This window comes from Siphateles boraxobius, unplaced genomic scaffold, assembly GCF_051911475.1.
Source record: "Siphateles boraxobius isolate OS27281-9 unplaced genomic scaffold, OSU_SipBor_1 6, whole genome shotgun sequence".
In the NCBI taxonomy this organism is placed as follows: Eukaryota; Metazoa; Chordata; class Actinopteri; order Cypriniformes; family Leuciscidae; genus Siphateles; species Siphateles boraxobius.
Window position 1 is genome coordinate 1837674 of NW_027509186.1, and position 20056 is coordinate 1857729.

General features: G+C 42.6%; 1 protein-coding gene and 3 non-coding genes across 4 annotated transcripts; 1 reads left to right on the plus strand and 3 right to left on the minus strand.

The window, feature by feature from the left end:
- Positions 1-907: 907 nt before the first annotated feature.
- On the minus strand, positions 908-980 carry trnav-cac (transfer RNA valine (anticodon CAC)). Its single transcript has one exon. It is a non-coding gene; the product is annotated as a tRNA-Val (tRNA).
- Positions 981-2184: 1204 nt separating this feature from the next.
- Positions 2185-2257, minus strand: trnav-cac (transfer RNA valine (anticodon CAC)). Its single transcript has one exon. It is a non-coding gene; the product is annotated as a tRNA-Val (tRNA).
- A 1201-nt stretch (positions 2258-3458) lies between these two features.
- Positions 3459-3531, minus strand: trnav-aac (transfer RNA valine (anticodon AAC)). Its single transcript has one exon. It is a non-coding gene; the product is annotated as a tRNA-Val (tRNA).
- A 9215-nt stretch (positions 3532-12746) lies between these two features.
- On the plus strand, positions 12747-13877 carry LOC143715747 (uncharacterized protein F54H12.2-like). The gene has a single exon (XM_077207483.1). The coding sequence runs from the start codon at positions 12747-12749 to the stop codon at positions 13875-13877; it is 1131 nt and encodes a 376-aa protein (XP_077063598.1).
- Positions 13878-20056: the final 6179 nt, after the last annotated feature.

Here is a 20056-nt window from a genome sequence, read left to right on the forward strand (position 1 = left end):
TTTTCTGTCAGAATCCAACCACTGCTTCTGCTCGGTTTCGAACCGAGGACCTTTCGCGTGTTAGGCGAACGTGATGAACACTACACTACAGAAACCTATTGATGAGGTACATGTGCTTTTTAGAAGATGGCTCCTTCCCATAATCTACTCTGCAAGCAGTGTGACAGTCTGTGAATTCCACAAACAACAGAACAGAGGTCATTCGGCATGGCAGTCTGCCTACAGCTCCTGGGTACGATGGCGTTCACCTGTCTTAAATGTAAGGGTTTTGTATCGAATTGCAGGATTTATATTTAACATGCCTCCACTTGTTTCCGCCCAGTTTTGAACTGAAGACCTTTCGTGTGTAAAGCGAACGTGATATCATGGCATGTGCTTTTTAGAAGATGGCTCCATCCCATAATCTGCTCTGCAAGCAGTGTGACAGTCTGTGAATTCCACAAACAACAGAACAGAGGTCATTCGGCATGGCAGTCTGCCTACAGCTCCTTGGTACGATGGCCTTCACCTCTCTCAAAAGCAAGGGTTTTGTAGCGAATTGGAGCATTACATTTAAAATGCCTCCACTTGTTTCCGCCAAGTTTTGAACTGAGGACCTTTCGCGTGTAAAGCAAACGTGATAACCACTACACTACAGAAACTTGATTTAGACGTCAGTCCCACCACTTCTAGGGTACGCTTGTTCAAAAGCGACTGAAACTATAGACTGCCCGGTGTTTTTAACTTGGCAAAAAGCTGCTAATTTTGTTGGCAGACCGAACATTTTATATTACTTCACAGGAAACCTCAATGGTCATTTGTTTTATTTTTGTCCTTTTTTAAAGAGATTAAACTACAAACATCCCTGCAAGTGTACTGACCTGCTCAACAGAAAATCGCATACGAAATTTTTGCAAAAAACACCCACAGTTTCCACCCAGTTTCGAACTGGGGACCTTTCGCGTGTGAGGCAAACGTGATAACCACTACACTATGGAAACAAGTCTTCAGGTTGCAGACATAAATCTTTAGGTGCACCCTTATTAAAAAGCATATAAAGGAAATGAGCGCTGCACCCACCTAGTGTGGCAAACAGTTAAAATTTTCTGTCAGAATCCAACCACTGTTTCTGCTCGGTTTCAAACCGAGGACCTTTCGCGTGTTAGGCGAACGTGATGAACACTACACTACAGAAACCTATTGATGAGGTGCATGTGATTTTTAGAAGATGGCTCCTTCCCATAATCTGCCCTGCAAGCAGTGTGACAGTCTGCCCAGTGTTTTTAACATGGCAAAAAGCTGCTAATTTTGTTGGCCGAACATTTTATATTACTGTACAGGAAACCTCAATGGTCATTTGTTTTATTTTTGTCCTTTTCTAAAGAGATTAAACAACAAACATCCAAGTCTTCAGGTTGCAGACATAAATCTTTAGGTGCACCCTTATTAAAAAGCATATAAAGGAAATGAGCGCTGCACCCACCTAGTGTGGCATAAAGTTAAAATTTTCTGTCAGAATCCAACCACTGTTTCTGCTCTGCAAGCAGTGTGACAGTCTGCCCAGTGTTTTTAACATGGCAAAAAGCTGCTAATTTTGTTAGGCGAATGTGATGACCACTACACTACAGAAACCTATTGTTGAGAGGGATGTGCTTTTTAGAAGATGGCTCCTTCCCATTATCTGCCCTGCAAGCAGTGTGACAGTCTGTAAATTCCACAAACAACAGAACAAAGGTCATTCGGCACCCACCTAGTGTCATTCGGCATGGCAGTCTGCCTACAGCTCCTTGATACGATGGCCTTCACCTGTCTTAAAAGTAAGGTTTTTGTAGCAAATTGCAGCATTTGTATTTAACATGCCTCCACTTGTTTCCACCCAATTTTGTACTGAGGACCTTTCACGTGTAAAGCAAACGTGATTACCACTACACTACGGAAACTTGGTTTGGATCTCATTCCAACCTCTTCTAGCTACGCTTGTTCAAAAGCGACTGAAACTATAGACTGCCCAGTGTTTTTAAGATGGCAAAAAGCTGCTAATTTTGTTGGCAGACCGAACATTTTATATTACTGTACAGGAAACCTCAATGGTCATTTGTTTTCTTTTTGTCCTTTTCTAAAGAGATTAAACCACAAACATCCCTGCAAGTGTACTGACCTGCTCAACAGAAAATCGCATACGAAATTTTTGCAAAAACCACCCTTAGTTTCCGCCCAGTTTCGAACTGGGGACCTTTCGCGTGTGAGGCGAACGTGATAAGCACTACACTACGGAAACACGTCTTCATGTTGCAGACATAAATCTTTAGGTGCACGCTTATTAAAAAGCATATAAAGGAAATGAGCGCTGCTACCACCTAGCGTGGCAAACAGTTTAAATATTCTGTCAGAATCCAACCACTGTTTCTGCTCGGTTTCGAACAGAGGACCTTTCTCGTGTTAGGCAAACATGATGAACACTACACTACAGAAACCTATTGATGAGGCACATGTGCTTTTTAGAAGATGGGTCCTTCCCATAATCTACTCTGCAAGCAGTGTGACAGTCTGTGAATTCCACAAACAACAGAACAGAGGTCATTCGGCATGGCAGTCTGCCTACAGCTCCTGGGTACGATGGCCTTCACCTGTCTTAAAAGTAAGGGTTTTGTATCGAATTGCAGCATTTATATTTAACATGCCTCCACTTGTTTCCGCCCAGTTTTGAACTGAAGACCTTTGCGTGTAAAGCGAACGTGATATCATGGCATGTGCTTTTTAGAAGATGGCTCCTTCCCATAATCTGCTCTGCAAGCAGTGTGACAGTCTGTGAATTCCACAAACAACAGAACAGAGGTCATTCGGCATGGCAGTCTGCCTACAGCTCCTTGGTACGATGGCCTTCACCTGTCTCAAAAGTAAGGGTTTTGTAGCGAATTGCAGCATTTATATTTAAAATGCATCCACTTGTTTCCACCCAGTTTTGAACTGAGGACCTTTCACGTGTAAAGCAAACGTGGTAACCACTACACTTCAGAAACTTGATTTGGACGTCAGTCCCACCGCTTCTAGGGTACGCTTTTTCAAAAGCGACTGAAACTATAGACTGCCCAGTGTTTTTAACATGGCAAAAAGCTGCTAATTTTGTTGGCAGACCGAACATTTTATATTACTGTACAGGAAACCTCAATGGTCATTTGTTTTATTTTTGTCCTTTTCTAAGAGATTAAACCACAAACATCCCTGCAAGTGTACTGACCTGCTCAACAGAAAATCGCATACGAATTTTTTGCAAAAATCACCCACAGTTTCCGCCCAGTTTCGAACTGGGGACTTATCGCGTGTGAGGGAAACGTGATAACCACTACACTACAAACACGTCTTCAGGTTGCAGACATTAATCTTTAGGTGCACGCTTATTAAAAAGCATATAAAGGAAATGAGCGCTGCACACACCTAGCGTGGAAAAGAGTTAAAGTTTTCTGTCAGAATCCAACCACTGTTTCTGCTCGGTTTCGAACCGAGGACCTTTCGCGTGTTAGGCGAATGTGATGACCACTACACTACAGAAACCTATTGATGAGGTGCATGTGCTTTTTAGAAGATGGCTCCTTCCCATAATCTGCTCTGCAAGCAGTGTGACAGTCTGTGAATTCCACAAACAACAGAACAGAGGTCATTCGGCACCCACCTAGTGTCATTCGGCATGGCAGTCTGCCTACAGCTCCTTGGTACGATGGCCTTCACCTGTCTCAAAAGTAAGGGTTTTGTAGCGAATTGCAGCATTTATATTTAAAACGCATCCACTTGTTTCCGCCCAGTTTTGAACTGAGGACCTTTCGCGTGTAAAGCAAACGTGATAACCACTTAACTTCCGAAACTTGATTTGGACGTCAGTCCCACCGCTTCTGGGGTACGCTTGTTCAAAAGCGACTGAAACTATAGACTGCCCAGTGTTTTAAAAATGGCAAAAAGCTGCTAATTTTGTTTGCAGACCAAACATTTTTTATTACTGTACAGGAAACCTCAACGGTCATTTGTTTTATTTTTGTCCTTTTCTAAAGAGATTAAACCACAAACATCCCTGCAAGTGTACTGACCTGCTCAACAGAAAATCGCATACGAAATTTTTGCAAAAACCACCCACTGTTTCCACCCAGTTTCGAACTTGGGACCTTTTCGCGTGTGAGGCGAACGTGATAACCTCTGCACTACGGAAACACGTCTTCAGGTGGCAGACATAAATCTTTAGGTGCACGCTTGTTAACCCTCTGGGGTCCAAAGTGTTTTTGGGGTTCTGGAGGTGTTCTGACATGCTCTAACATTTGAGCTTTTTTCAGTTATTTATAAACATGTTAATGGCAAAGGTGTAAATTCACTCTATATAGCACAAACAGGGCTACCATAATATGTTAGCAAGATGTATGTACATGTTTGTATTTTTGAGAGAATATTGTTTATGCATGGTTATTGAAAAAACTAAAACTTAAAGTCTCTGAAATAAGGCCACAAAACACATACTAAATATGTGTCCACAAGACTTTTGACTAATTGATGTTCTCGCCTAGGATTTTTGCTTCAAAATGATCTGAAAATCATCCTTCCAAATCATTCACATAAAACAATACATTGATTTAAATTTAGTAAAACACTTTTTGTTTGGAAAGGCAATATGCGAAATGGGCGTGACTCATGTATAATGGTCTGATTCACACCTGTGAAGACAAAAGACCTGCTTAATGAGCCGCATAATGAGCTTTCCACAGGTGTGTCACTGAGCCACAAGAAAGAATACAAGGACACAAGAAAAGAAATGTGTATATATACTACAAAATTGGTTCACAGTTGGAAACATCTATAAAAAATAGTATTTTTCCACTTGTATTTTTGCTTGCAAATTGTATAATATCCAAGGTGAACATTTCTAGTAATTGTGTAGTTAATTCTCATACTGTATTTTCAGAAAGTTTTGAATATGTATCCTCTCCCCAAATTTGTCACTAATAAAACACAATACAAATAATTTGAAGAGAAGGCTTATATTGACCTTTTAAGATTTTGTTTACATCTACCTTGTAAATATATTATTTGCTATTTTATTAAAAAGGTTACAATTACAGCAACAATTAAAATAACAATATTTCAAGTGTAATATTTCTTTGTAAAAACTAAAGTGTACATTTTATCATACATATTTCAAATTTAAGGATTCATTAGTTTGAATAAAGCCTACATTGGAACAAACACTATAATAGCATCCTAGTTGATGACTTTATTTTTGACAAAACAAACATAGCCTAATATATTTAACATTTGAGCAGAAATTGGTGAACAAAAGCTTATTCAATGTGGCAGTAGTCTATAGTTTAGGCTACAGTAAACAGTTAATAATCTATTTAAAACTAGTCAACAAAATGTTGTCTTTCATATTTCTTCTGTAACATAGGCATATTGTTTGTTGTTTTTATGATAGCCTATATTAGGGCATATAAATATTAATTTGCAGTTTAATACGTTGCTAATACAAAGACATTTTAACGTTATTTCAACCTATTTCAGTCGATTTTCACTCATCTCAGTATAGCAATAGGGTTTGGTAAAAACTGTTCAGTTCATTCATTCACACACGCGATTCATATTTAAACAGTCTTTTTGCAGTTTACATACACTATGATATCGCGATTAGAACAATAATAAAAAAACTTACTTCTCAGATGGATATTTCATATTTCTTTGTAAAAACTAAATTATACATTTTATCATACATATTTCATAGTTAAGGATTCATTAGTTTGAATAAAGCCTACATTGGAACAAACACTATAATAGCATCCTACTTGATGACTTTATTTTTGACAAAACAAACATAGCGTAATATATAACATTTGAGCAGAAATTGGTGAACAAAAGCTTATTCAATGTGGCAGTAGCATATTTTACATTAAACAGTTAATAATCTATCCAAAACTAGTCAACAAAATGTTGTCTTTCATATTTCGTCTGTAACATAGGCATATCGTTTGTTGTTTTTATGAGCCTATATTAGGGCATAAATTTTAATTTGCAGTTTAATACGTTGCTAATACAAAGACATTTTAACGTTATTTCAACATATTTCAGTCGATTTTCACTCATCTAAGTATAGCAATAGGGTTTGGTAAAAACTGTTCAGTTCATTCATTCACACACAGACGCGATTAATATTTAAACAGTCTTTTTGCGGTTTACATACACTATGATATCGCGATTAGAACAATAATAATAAAGAACTTACTTATCAGATGGATCCGTTGCTCCTCGGAATGAAAAAAAAACAGCACATGTTCTGAGGTAAATGTCCCAGGATTACTCCTCACACAGCCTCGCAAGAAGAAATAGTAGGCTACATTAATCTGATGATTACATTTGTTGTGTTATCGCGTTTATGAGGGGCGTTGACACTTTGCATGTGTTGCTTCAGATCATTTGCGTTTGAATACCGCGCGCTCTCCGTGGGCGTGTCAGATTAGCAGAATAATGAGCTAAGAGAACGATAATGAGATCGGCTGACACCTCTCTCTTTTTTAATAGATTACATAAACAGAGAATATTTATTTTAGTTTTGAATTAGATATTTTAAAAGTACAAACTTAAATGATTATAAAGATATATTGCTCGTGCTTGTGTGAATAGTATTCGCTGAGCTTTGTTTAAGTTTAGAGACGTGCACCAGAAAAAAATTTAACGGAGACAGAGAGGCAGAAAGCACACCCTGTTTATTTTCTTCATTTTACAAAAGCACACGGTTTTGATGTTAATGTGAGTGTACACAAAAAAGGAAGACCCTCTATAGTTTATAATCATGTATTGATTTTATTTATATGACGTAAAATGACGGAGTATTTTAAGTCTATGTTGCTGCTATGTGGAAAAAAAACGACCCAAGAGAGTTAAAAAGCGTATAAAGGAAATGAGCGCTACACTCACCTAGCGTGGCAAACAGGATAAATTTTCTGTCAGACCCCAACCACTGTTTCTGCTCGATTTCAAACCGAGGACCTTTCGCGAGTTAGGCGAATGTGATGAGCACTACACTACAGAAACCTATTGATGAGATGGATGTGCTTTTTAGAAGATGGCTCCTTCCCATAATCTGCCCTGCAAGCAGTGTGAGTAGTTATAACCATTCGGCTTATGTCAAAATGATTTATGACCCTATGATTGACAGGTGGGCGGGGCTAACCTTTGACCTTCCGGAGGGTGTTCCGGAGGTCCTTTGATGTAGGGATTAACCTTTGACCTTCCGGAGGGGTTGTTCCGGAGGTCGCTTAATTTAGGGATTAACCTTTGACCTATCGATCGATCAAGTTGACAGTTGTCTTTACCCTATTGACCTTTGTATGATATGTGAAGTGGCCAGTTGTCTTTGCCAGTTGTCTTTGCCCCATTGATTTTGACCTATTGACCCCGGGGGGAAATAACTTCTTGGTGTGGGAAATCCCCTCCGTGTCGGGGTGAGAAAATAATTTTTCTAATGTCGCATATAGATTAGAATAGATTAGAATTACAAAAGTAAAATCATCTTACCGTTTCACTATGGTGAAGAATTGGATTAAAGTTGACAGTCTCCGCACTGTGTGTGTGTGCGTCTGTCTGTGAGTGTGTGCGTGTCATCCGATATCCTGGCATTCCTGAGCACGCTATATAAATAGGGACTGTGTGTTGTAGCCAGACCAGAAAGAGAACCATGAGCTACATGAGCATGGATGGTTCATCCTCCCCTAAAACCCCAGAGATGGCGCTGACCAGCAAGATGATGGAAAGTCTGACTATGGCACCGAGAAAGGCCATTGGACACGTCCGTTTGACAAACTTTCTCCATGAAACTTCGGAATGGACTCAAGCTGAATATATGATGTGTAGTAACCGTGTATTCGGGTACAAATTTCATAAACCCTCACGAATTGTTATACTCTACACCGCCGACGGCGTGGGTGAGTTTCAGCCTGGGGAAGATCCGTGTGTTGTATTTCCTGAAAAAGACTGGACTCTATTTTACACGTTTGTCTGGAAGGATCTGCACGACATCGGCGAAGAGCCTTTGTACACTGCCGAGTGGGACGGTGTAAGCCCAAACACCCGGTACCGTGTGGTAGGTGACCATACTAAAAAGAAGCCGAATGATTCTGTCTACATATTCTGCTGTAAAGACAAGACAAAGCTAGACAGCACTCGATCAGGAGTTATCCGGCCTAACGAGCATCACGATCTGTACGAAATGCAATTTGTGTTCAATTGGTGCGATCTGAATCTGCTGACTAGTGTTTTTTCAGCCATCAACAAAATGTTCAAATTGTGTGACCTGCACGACGGATACAACAAAATCAAAGTGCTGCTGTTCCACCCCGAGAGATGCGCGCGCAGCAGTTCGTTTACTAAGCCATCCACGCCCATTCACTACAGTCATCCTAAAGCTCGACTGTCAGACCCTCCCAAGCGTCTTTATAAACCGTGGTTAAAATTCTAGAACGTTCCGCCCTCTTCTACAACCTCATAAATTCCAGCGACCAGACCCTCCCGAGCAAACACATATAAACCATGGCTGAAGACGGAGGTCCAGAACCCACACACGTGTGCAGCTGCGGTATCTCTTTCGGCAACATTCTCGACCCTGACGATAGCGTGACCGACCATATTCTGACCGACGACGCCGGACCATCGGGTCTCCACAAAGACTGGCCCCCGGCCAAAACTACCAGACGTCGCATAGCCTTGGCACCGTGCTTTGAAAACGACTGGGCTCAGACTAAAACTACCAAACGTCGCTTAGACTGGGATTTGGAGATCGAGTGCGACTGCGCTTGCACTAAACCTTCACCACCATCCAACAAAAAGCTTGGATCTCACAACCTGACTTACGAGTCCGACGGACGCAACGACCCCGATGCTAAACCCAATTTAGATGCTACAGACGGATGTTTCAGCGACGTTGGATTCAAAATCATAAAAGCAGCGGTCGTGGTGCTGTTGCAACATCTCATTGGTGATAAGCTCAAGGAGGAATGTGAGGGGTGTGGGATTGATCATCCTAGCCAGCTGCAGCATTCCTGCCTGTTTGACCCTCCCAACTACTTCTTCGACACACACTTTGATGAACTGTCAGGCAAGCTGTTTAAACCCAATTTTCATACCATCATTACTATTATCCTCAACCGGTGTGGGTTAAAATCTCGACCCCACCGTATTCAAGGAACAGTCGGGGGTATTCTGCATGAATTAAAAGACGAACCATTCATCACAGCCAAGCTAGAAGAAATCAGGGGGAGACTTCTGGACAAACCCTGCAAGGAGATCATCTACGACGTCGTTGATCTCTGGGAAGGTCTCTCCATCGTGAATGGGGAGTGACCAAACCTCCTCCGACATGGGCGTTGTGGGGAGTATAACACACTTTATAGCATCCATGTTTAAAGATCATTACAAAGACCAGATCATCGGTCTTATGAACAAGATTATTGAGGACGCATCCGATTCCCCGTTTGAAATTTTACGTGATGATGACGACAGTACACGTGAGACCAATCTCAAGAAAATGATGATAAATGTAAGAGGTCTGGGTCGTAACAATACATGGTGCTCTATGATCTCCGCATGTCTTGACGATGACGAACAAGTATTCTATGTGATAAAACAGGTTCTCGATTGGCTGTACGGTTCACAGTCTGACATCGGTGTCTATGATACGTTATCCATGTTCACGTTTGTAGTTGATGTATGTATCCATTTGGTCAAAAAGTCAAAGGGGTTAGACACTGATGATGAGGAGATGGTCGAACGTCGTCAATTGATTAACAACGTCGACCAAATTATTGAACTGTTTACCGATTATGTCCTAAACAGAAACATGTTTGTGTTCCGCGACCTTTTATTCTGGCTAGATTGTGATTAGACCGTTGTATTATATCCGTTTTACTTAGACTGTAACGTCATTATATCCATTTTTTTACTATGTTGTATTATATTCATTTTAACCTTGAGTGTGCATGTAGCATGATTATATCCATTTTTACTTAATGTTTGTTGTATTATATTCATTTTTTTTACCTAGCGTGTACAGACATGTCATTATAACCATTTTTACTTAGCCTGTATATTCTGTAACGTCATTATATCCATATTTTTTTAATAAAAGATTGATTCAAATCATCCGTACCTCTCATTCTTTCACAGCGGGTGAAACATCATCATCATCATGTCCGAGCTCATGAAAAAGGCTTATTATACACCGTCCAACCCAGGTTCTTTAGGGGGTAAAAAACGATTAAAAGATGCCGTCTTAAAAGATAGCGGAGTCCGCCTAAGCGATAAACAGGTGTCAGAATGGCTGGCTGGTGAGGATGCTTACACATTACACAAAACAGCGCCGATAAAATACAAACGAAATAGGGTGGTTGTATACGGAATCGATACTCAGTTCCAGGCTGATCTGGTCGACATGACCGCTTATGCCAAGGATAATGACGGTCATAAATATCTGCTGACCTGCGTGGACGTTTTCACCAAACACGCGTGGACCAGGGTGTTGAAGAATAAGAGCGGGGTTGAGGTTACCAAAGCGTTCGAGTCTATACTCGAAGAGGGGCGTGTCCCACAGAAATTGCAGACGGATCAGGGGAAGGAATTTTTTAACAAACATTTTCAAAATCTCATGAAAAAGCATGACATTAATCATTTCGCTACCGCTACCGATTTGAAAGCCAGCGTCGTTGAACGATTTAATAGAACGTTAAAAAGTCGCATGTGGAGATTTTTAACGGCTACCAATTCACGACGATACATAGATGTTTTACAGGACATTATTCAAGGGTACAATACCAGTTATCATCGCAGTATCAGAATGAGACCCGTGGACGTCAGCAGAGTCAATGAGGGTCAAGTGTTTCAAAACTTGTATGGGGATGTAAAGAAGAATAAGACCGAGAAACCCGTATTAAAGTTCAAAGTCGGCGACGTCGTCAGGATTTCTAAAGTGAGAGGTCCGTTTGCCAAAGGTTATGAGCAGAACTACACAGAAGTGTTTTTCACTGTATCCTCATGTATCCCGCGCCAACCCCCGGTCTACAGACTCAGCGATTATGACGGCGAAGTCCTTGAAGGGTTTTTTTATGAAAAAGAGCTGCAAAAAATAATTGTGAGTAAAAACAAATCTTTTAAGGTGGAAAAGATTTTAGGTCAGAAAAAACAAGGCAAACCTACGCTTGTTTTAGTGAAATGGCTAGGATGGCCTTCAAAATTCAACAGCTATGTAGATAAAAAAACTGTGGTGGACTTGCAATCTCCTTAAAACGCATCGACCATAACGGATGAGATCATACCATCATGGACGAGCACGGGTTCTACGTCACGCTACCATGCAATGCATCGTCGTGGGTTTACCCCCAAAATCGAATATCCAGCTATACAACCAGACTACCAAAAGCTATAAGCTTGAAAGGACCCTGGCAAGTCGGACTAGTCGAAATCGAATATCCTAGAAGTTGGTATAGCTTTAACGACAAAGAAGGATATTTCACCCTAAACATTGCGTCGGATGGTGATACGGTTAAAAAAAACACAGCGAAGCAATTAAACATAGCTGGAGGGTACTACCCGAATATTCGCGCCAACGTACGTGTTATAAATCAACTTATCCTAAATCATGGGGTATTGACTCATGATGAAATAAAAAACAAACTGTTTCTGGTGGCAAAACCCAACGTTTCACTCTACTTCCGAGGGAGACTCGGCATTATTTTAGGATTAGCGAAAGGCGGGTATCTCGGACAATCGAGCTACGATAAAGAAACAGATTTGACGAAAACCATTATGATGTACGCCCCCCATCAATGCGACATCAACGCAGGGTTCTACACACTCTACGTCTACACGGACATTATCCAATATCCAGTGGTCGGCGATTCTCACGTACCCCTTTTGAGATGCGTACATATATCGGGTAAAACCAACAAGACGGTCATTGCTAGATACGACAAGCCGCATTACGCATCGATCGCCATGGATCACATCACTGACATCACCATAGAGGTTAAGGACGATCAAAACAAACCGGTACCCTTCACTTACGGGAAAGTCATCGTAAAACTACACTTTAAACCAAAAAATTAATTATCATTATAGACCTAGAGAGAGTCCGGACTATGTCGCCTACTATCAAAACCAAGCCGGGGGAGCTTTACCGGGTTATGCCAGGGGAGGGGTTATGTATGGTAGCGGCTTAGGGGGTATTTTTAGAGGTCTGTTCAGGATGGCCGTACCTCTGTTAAAAAGAGGCTTCAGCATTGCAAAGCCCCACCTAAAATCGGCTGCTAAAAATATAGTATCCGACGTCTTCTCAAATGTATTGATGCGTTCCCACGACAATGATGCTAAAGCTCAAGGCGGATCTGGTCTGATGGTCATGGCACGTAAGAGAACGTCCAAACCTCCCGGTGTGAGAAGGCGTGGTCAATCGGGGGTGAAAAGGAAGAAAACAACACATGTATCAAACAAACGCTCACTCGTACGTAGAAAGCGTAAGAAGACTGTTAGGCGAAACGCGTCGGTCAAGAGAGGGGTAAAAACCATATTCTAACATGGCGTTACTGCATCGTATGTCGGGAGAGTGCATCAAGTCCGAGCTGGACTTATTTACGGTACCTCTGACACAGACCATCATCGAGAAAAACAGCTATTTAGAAGTAGCTCCGTTATCGGCCCTTTCGCCCTCTGCCCCGATAGAGTTTTTTATCGCGGGAAACGGGGATGATTAAATGGATCTCAATAACACCATGCTCTATCTACGGGTGAAAATCACGCAGCCTGACGGAGACGATATCCCGCATCCGGCTAGGGTTGGACTCATTAACTACCCGGGCGCTACAATATTTTCGCAAGTCGACATAACCCTGGGTGATCGCCTGATATCTCAAAGCTCAAGCACCTATCCTTATCGCTGTATCATAGAGAGTCTGCTCAACTACGGTAAGGATACGTTGGAATCTCTGTTCTCCACATCGTTGTTTCACAAAGATTCGGCGGGTCAGATGGATGTGCATGACCCCCCTGGCAATAACGCGGGACTGACAAAGAGGGCGACCTATACCAGCCGGAGCAGGGAGGTGGAACTGTTTACCCCCATACACGCCGATATATTCTTCCAGGAGAAACTTTTACTGAATGGGGTGGATGTTAAGTTGCGATTTATTCGAGCAAAAGATGAATTCTGCCTGATGAGGGGCGACGACATTGCTTACAAATTAAATATAACGGCGGCATCCCTATTTGTCAAGAAAGTGTCTGTATCACCCCCGGTGAGACTGGCTCACGCACAGGCGTTACTGTCAACAACGGCCAAGTACGCCGTCGACAGGGTCTGTCTAAAAACGTTCTCAATCCCTACTGGGTCTCGTGTTCTGAATCAAGAAAATCTGTTTTTAGGAACATTGCCAAAGTCTATCATCATCGCCATGGTCGACAACGATGCATTCACCGGATCCTACACAAAAAATCCATTTGCGTTCAAACATTACAATCTGGAGTTCTTAGCCGTCTACGTCGATTCTCAGCAATTCCCCGCTAAACCTCTACAACCTAATTTCGAAGCCGGTGTGGCGGCGCGTGAATTTTATCAGCTTTCGATGGCGACCGGTAGACACCTTAAAGACCGCGCACTCTGTATCGACAGTAACGATTTCATAAACGGATACACGCTTTATGCGTTTAACCTCACCCCGGATGAAGAGTGTGGCCAGCACATTTCGCTCATCAAGTCCGGAAATATCAGAGTCGAAGCTCGTTTCAGACAACCGCTGCCAAATACCGTTAACTTAATCATTTACGCCGTTTTTGATTCTCTCATTGAAGTGTCTAACCGCAGACAGGTGCTGATCGATTACTATTGAGAGATGAACACGCTTCAACTCACAGCTATCGTGGATAAAATGACGTGCAGAACACATTTTCTTGGGGTTCTACCGAGCGATCAACTACCCAAAAAACCTGTGAGGACCTTACCTGCGATGGGGATCATTAACACCGACCCCGCTCGGCTACCCGGTGAGCATTGGATAGCCGTTTATTTACCCGAAGAGGGGCCCGCTTGTTTTTTCGACAGCTTTGGCAATCCACCCAACAGCACCCGCTTCCCAACCAGCATCGATCACTTTCTAGCGACCAACCACCCCCAAGTATTATATTCCGACAGACAAGTCCAGGATTATTCATCCAATACCTGTGGGGAGCACTGTTTGTTTTTTCTATATCATTTAACTAAAGGTTGTGACTATGACCGTGTGTTGAAACTATACACCGACGATTATATTAAAAATGATAAAATGGTATCCCTATTTGTGAAGAGATTAAGACCGCATGTGTGTAATGATAAAATGTCATCCTGTGTGCAAACGTGTTTGATCTATAAATAAAAAATCTTAAAACATTTTATTTTTTATCGTCTTTATTTAATCGTAAGATACATTCGTTAAAATTCCAACCATTGCCTCGGATCACCGGTCGATATTTTAAACACAGAGTCTTTCGGAGTCCTGTAGCATGAATATTTCCGTGCCTTTTTATAAGGTCTAACATCGGGTGTGGTGGCGGGGGTGGCGGGTTTACTCTTTAGAGACTTAATCACGCTCCTGACCTGTTGATTCGGCACTGTAGAAAAAGGAATGTTTAACTCGCCAAAAGCCTGTAGAAACTCCGTCCATCCCAGAGGTCTCCGGTCATCCCGAACCTTTTGGGGGGCCGTCACATTTTTTAACAAATCAACCATGTGTGAACCTGGTACGACTTTACCCTTGAACACAAACTCCCCCGATTCGTTCCACCCGCTTAGTCCTTTAGCTTTAGACATCTTGTTTAATATGTATCTACTGTTTTTCACGCTTCTCGAAGGGACATTCTTCAGCACTTCGTCCTCCACAGCCCCCTCAGCAACACCGTCTTCAACATTAGCAGTGCGGGGAGCGGCTGGCGTTTGCGCATCTTTAGGCTCAGGGTCACTATGGGGTAACGAGAGGGTTAAAACCCCGCTCTCACGATCCCCTTGTCTAACGATGGTCAAAAACCTGCTTAGGGTATTGGTGTAAAGTTTGGCTTTTTCGTACGGATTCAAATCGGTGCGATGTAAAATATTTCTTATGGCACCGTCCAAATCGTTTTCCACAGTCTGTTGAATGTTCTCGCGTACATTCTCAGTTTTCATCTTATCCAGCTGATGCTGCGGGACTAAATACATCTTCTCAGCGTACTCCATCCTATCGATTGGCTATCAAGCTTGTCAGGAACGGGACGGCGACGCTTAATAAAGGTAAAAGGAAGCCGCCCTTTTGGTTGATGACTCGTTTCTTGGCCGCTATGCCAATTTTTTTATCGGCCACAAATTTGATTTCCGCTTTTCTCTTTTTCAGTTTTTGGTACTGCTGGCGATTGACCGGGATCGTGCCGTAGAGGATGTTTAGCGCCAATTCGCACAGCGATAAAATGAATTCGTCGGACACCGATTGTAAAATAACACGTCGTTGTTTAGGAGACGCTTTATGTAGCAGTTTTAACACCGGCAGATGTTTACAAAGTCTGGCGGACATGACGATTTATCACGTTCTTCTTTTTTTCGGGATATAAACCACTTGACGGTCGGACAGCAATCCTGTTCTGAGACGGTACTGCTCCGGAGTTTTAGCTTTATAGTCTATCAATAGGTATCCGAAAGATCGGTTGACCGCGTCGTGATAACATTCCATAAAGTATTTTGTGTTTCCCGGGTACATTTGTCGTCCTAGCATCGCTACCTGATTGACGTCCCTGGGGTTTTTAAACAAAATCATGTAATTGGCGTTTAAGCTGATGGTTCGACTGGACTTACCCTGTGCAAATAAATTTTGCACTATATAGATGCTGCTGAGATTCCGATGGTGACAATATTGCGTAAATACGCGCTGGAGTTCCAGGTTGGCGCTAGCTTGCTGCATCAAATCATCCACGATGAGAAGATTTGTTTTATGAGTAAATCATCGTCATTCAGACTCTCGGGTATTCCATGCACAAATTTAATGTCGTACAATTTCAGTACATCGTCGTACAAAGGCTGCCAGCAATCATACAACCATACAATGTTTTAAATTTTCTTGGAGATTATAGTCAAACCCTTTTCCAACAAAAGTTTTACAAAATAAGACTTTCCAGAATTGGACGGCCCACTTATAACACAACTAAATGGATGTTGAAGTCTGAAATCAAAATCGGAAACAACCTGAGACCCTCTGTGCATCACCTGATCAGTAGCCATAAGGAAGAGTGGTGAAATCGGGCAAAAGTCTGCGTTTATTATACACCACCTTGAACTTTTTAACGACTGATTTGTTGTGCAATGTGAGAGTCTTTTTATTCCTCACAATATTTTCGGTGTGAGCCAGGATGTGTTTGGCGCTATCCTGCGACGTCACATAACCGTCAACCAGACCAATCAGGGATTCCAGACAGATGGCTCGGGAGTTTTTTGCATTCAATGTTATACCCTTAGCTTTCATGCACGTCTTACCTTTGGCCGTCTTGTACCCATAAGATTTAGGCCCGCTCGTGCAAAAACACGTTATGAAGTCGCCGTCGTCTAGCTCGCTCGTCAGCTCCCCCAAATGATCCCCTAGAGGCGGTTCCCAGTCCCCCTCCCTAGACACAAAGACGACGGAGTCCGTATCTGAGTAAAGAAGCCGGTCGCCGAGTCTGTCCATCAATTCGTACAATTCCAGTCGTGCATGAGCCGTTGTAAACGCTCCTAGAAACACGTTAACGTCGTGCGCCTTACAAACATCGTCTTTGTCAGGTTTATGCTGAACGAGAGCTACGTCGTCCGAGACGAATGTGAAATAGGACAGTGTGTCGGTATTACCAAAAACGATTCTGGTGAAATCTTCGGGGTCGTTCACCAGAGTCGTTTGAGGCAGGTTCTGTCTTAACGAGAACCAACCCCAAAGCGAATTGAGAATCAATTTCGTGATTGCCCTCTGGGCGGCGTTGTACTTGATCTTTTCGGGGTCGAGTTGAACCCCCTCTTTTTCAAAATACTCAGGGATGTAAGTCTCTTTCTCAGCCTCCGTGACCACATTCGACGGATACCCTGACGCTTGTTGTTTCAAACGCAGAAACGTTTTGACATAATCGCCAAACAATGCGTCTGACCGCTGAGGAAAATGCCAAACCTCGTCTATCTTGGCTACCACATAACCCTTCTCGACGGCTTTTAAAAGCTCGATGCTGACCCAACAGCCCGACAGCGATCTTTCCTGATCCGTGTGGGTACAGGTTGAGGTCTGGTTTTGCTCGTGAGCGCAAGTTCTACATAACGGGAACATGAGTTTTCCTTCGCATCTGTAAGGGAGAACCGGGTGCAGTAATTTGCGGGGAGGGTACACGGTCGCTTTGATAAGGCCGAAATAATTTTCAATCGGTTCAAAATCTTTGAAAATGATTTGTGGATGATCGATCGGATTGCTTTTCCTAGCCTGGCAAAAGGGGTAGAGGCTGGTGAAATCGAGATACCTTATTTTTTCATCTTCGGTCACCTTGTGATAGAGTTTATAAGCGTTAGTTCGACCACCAAACAGAGTGTCTCGCGGTTTCAATCTCTCGGGGGCCGAATAATTGTCCATAAATTCTATCACGGAGGGATCGGTCTTTTTCATTTTGCTCCATTCGCATTCCCAAAGAACCTCGATTTGCAAACCGTCTTCTGCAGAATTTCGACCTTATCGTCAAACTGTCTCCTGAGAACCCCGTAAGGTACTCGCGACAAGGGGTGTGTCTGATGGGGTTCAAAGCGACAGCAGTGTCCATGGTGTACACAACCATTGTATTCTAAGCCAAACCTCAACCCGTTCTGTTCGTAGTAACCGTCTAAAAAGTACTTACCGAAGGATACTTCGCCATGGTTCAAGGCGTGGTGTAGGTCGACGTTTCGAGTCTTTTTGACATACTCCAGCCATTCTATTGAACCAGATGAATAGCATTTGCTCTGTCGGATGTACGCTTTGTTATGCGTGAGAGCCAGCGTATTTTTCTTAAGGAAATGTGTTTTGAAGATCCCCATCGCACAACTAGCGATCGTCGTAAAACTGAAAGGGTCAAGTTTGGTGCATTCGATGAACGACTGGCGATATTTCATACAACCTTCGCGTAATAACACAACGTCGTTAACGCCGTACTCGTACAGTTCTTTCTTAAAGTCAAAGAACTTACCCTCAACCGTGCTGTACCAGGCATCGAACTTTTGTTGGTCTTTATCCGACATGTTATCGTAGTTGTAAAACTTTTTGTCGGGGTAAGGTCCGAAATACTTCGCATTTTCCACTCTGTTGAAAAGATGTGGAAAGTAGCCTTTTTCAGTCGTCGTCAAGTCTAACGCAGCTGGCATTTTGGCTAGGGCAAACGGGGAAAAATGAATAACTGTCGAGGTATCGCTGCGAAAACGTTTCATCATACATAAGGATTAATTTACATCCCTGCATGATAACCTCGATGGCAATCCCAGCTTTGCAGAAATACTCCAGAATGAGAAAGGAGTCAAATCTGGAGGCGTAATGAGCAATGAAGCAGCAGGCTTCATATCGCGGCTGTCTGAAGCGCTTGATTAGCTTAGCTATACAGCCTGTACCGCGAGCTACAAATTTCTCCCCTTGGAACGTGATCGCGCAAACAAAATTAGCCACGTGCCTCCCATTTTCATAACGCGTTTCAAAATCGTAGAAAATGTATTTTTCGCAAAACTCCTTAGGCGCTAGGGGCTGTATGAAGCATTGGTGTTCTCCCTCGTCCACCAGAATTTCGCGACAATGGTCGCATTTGTCCGGAGCGCATACGTGTTTGGTTTTCTTGTTTCCCGGTTTAACCTGGTAGCGTCTGTTGCATAGTTTACAGTATTTTATAAGATCACAGGCGGGGTTTTCGTGACCCGGAGGTGGGTTTTTTTTATGCATTTCGAAGCAATAGCTCGATTTACAGTAACGCATGCAATCTAGACAGTGTATGGTCGTTTTAGGGTAGGTGTAACATTCTGAGTCGAAGCATACGTTACAGACGTGTTTGCATCGATGGTCTCTGCGACTGGTGTAACTTTTGTAACAAAATTCGCATACGTATTCCGAACCGATGAACCCTGTCAAACTCGTTATCATGTAGTAATGATCGTTATGGTGATAGAGGAACACCGTTTTCGGATGGGGTTCATCACAAGTTTTGTACGTTTCTAAGACAGCTGCGTTAGATCTGTGAAATACGACAATTTTAATGCCTAGAGCTCGTTCAAATGAGGCTATGTCGCTAAAAGCGATTGGATCTTGGATTGAGAAGCCTGCACTGTTTTGGATGGTGGTAGCCAGATTTTCTAACTCGGTCTCGGGTGTTGTGGGTTAAGAAAACGGGCGAGACAAATGGAGAAGCACAAATTATTCGAAATATTTGTGGGGCAAAATAAACTGTTTTTTTTCTTTTGATCACCTCACCAATGGCCAGATCCATAAGTTTACGTCGTTGACCCCCACCTCCTTGCCTGTTCATAACAACGGTAGCTTCTATCTCAACGGCCTGGTCCGATAATAACTGATCGTTGCTCTGTAAAACTTTTTCAATTTGGTCGTAAAGCAAATTGGGGTCATAATTATTTCCATCGGTTAAAACAGCGCTGATGGGTATTTGTAGACTGGAGGCTGACACGGTCAAATTAATCACGGGTACATCCCCACCAAAATCTCTAGCAAAAGTAACAATCCCGCTCAGTGTGTCGTGTAAGTAACGATGATAATCGGCCAGATCTGCAGAGTTGATGACTCTCAGATTCATGCTCCTTCTCAACGATACGCTATTGAAACGAGGTCGTGGTAAAACGTGATATCCGTTAACGAACCCACCCCGGCGAATCAACGCATCAATGTCGAGGGGACTTAATCGCTCATGTGTAGGAGGATTACCTTCGCGGAAAGTATTATCATCGTCGGTAGGATGTTCTACACTATCGTCGTCAGGATCTGGGGGTGGTTCGGCGGTATTTAACCCTGCACCGTGTTGTATGGGTGGGTCATAGAGA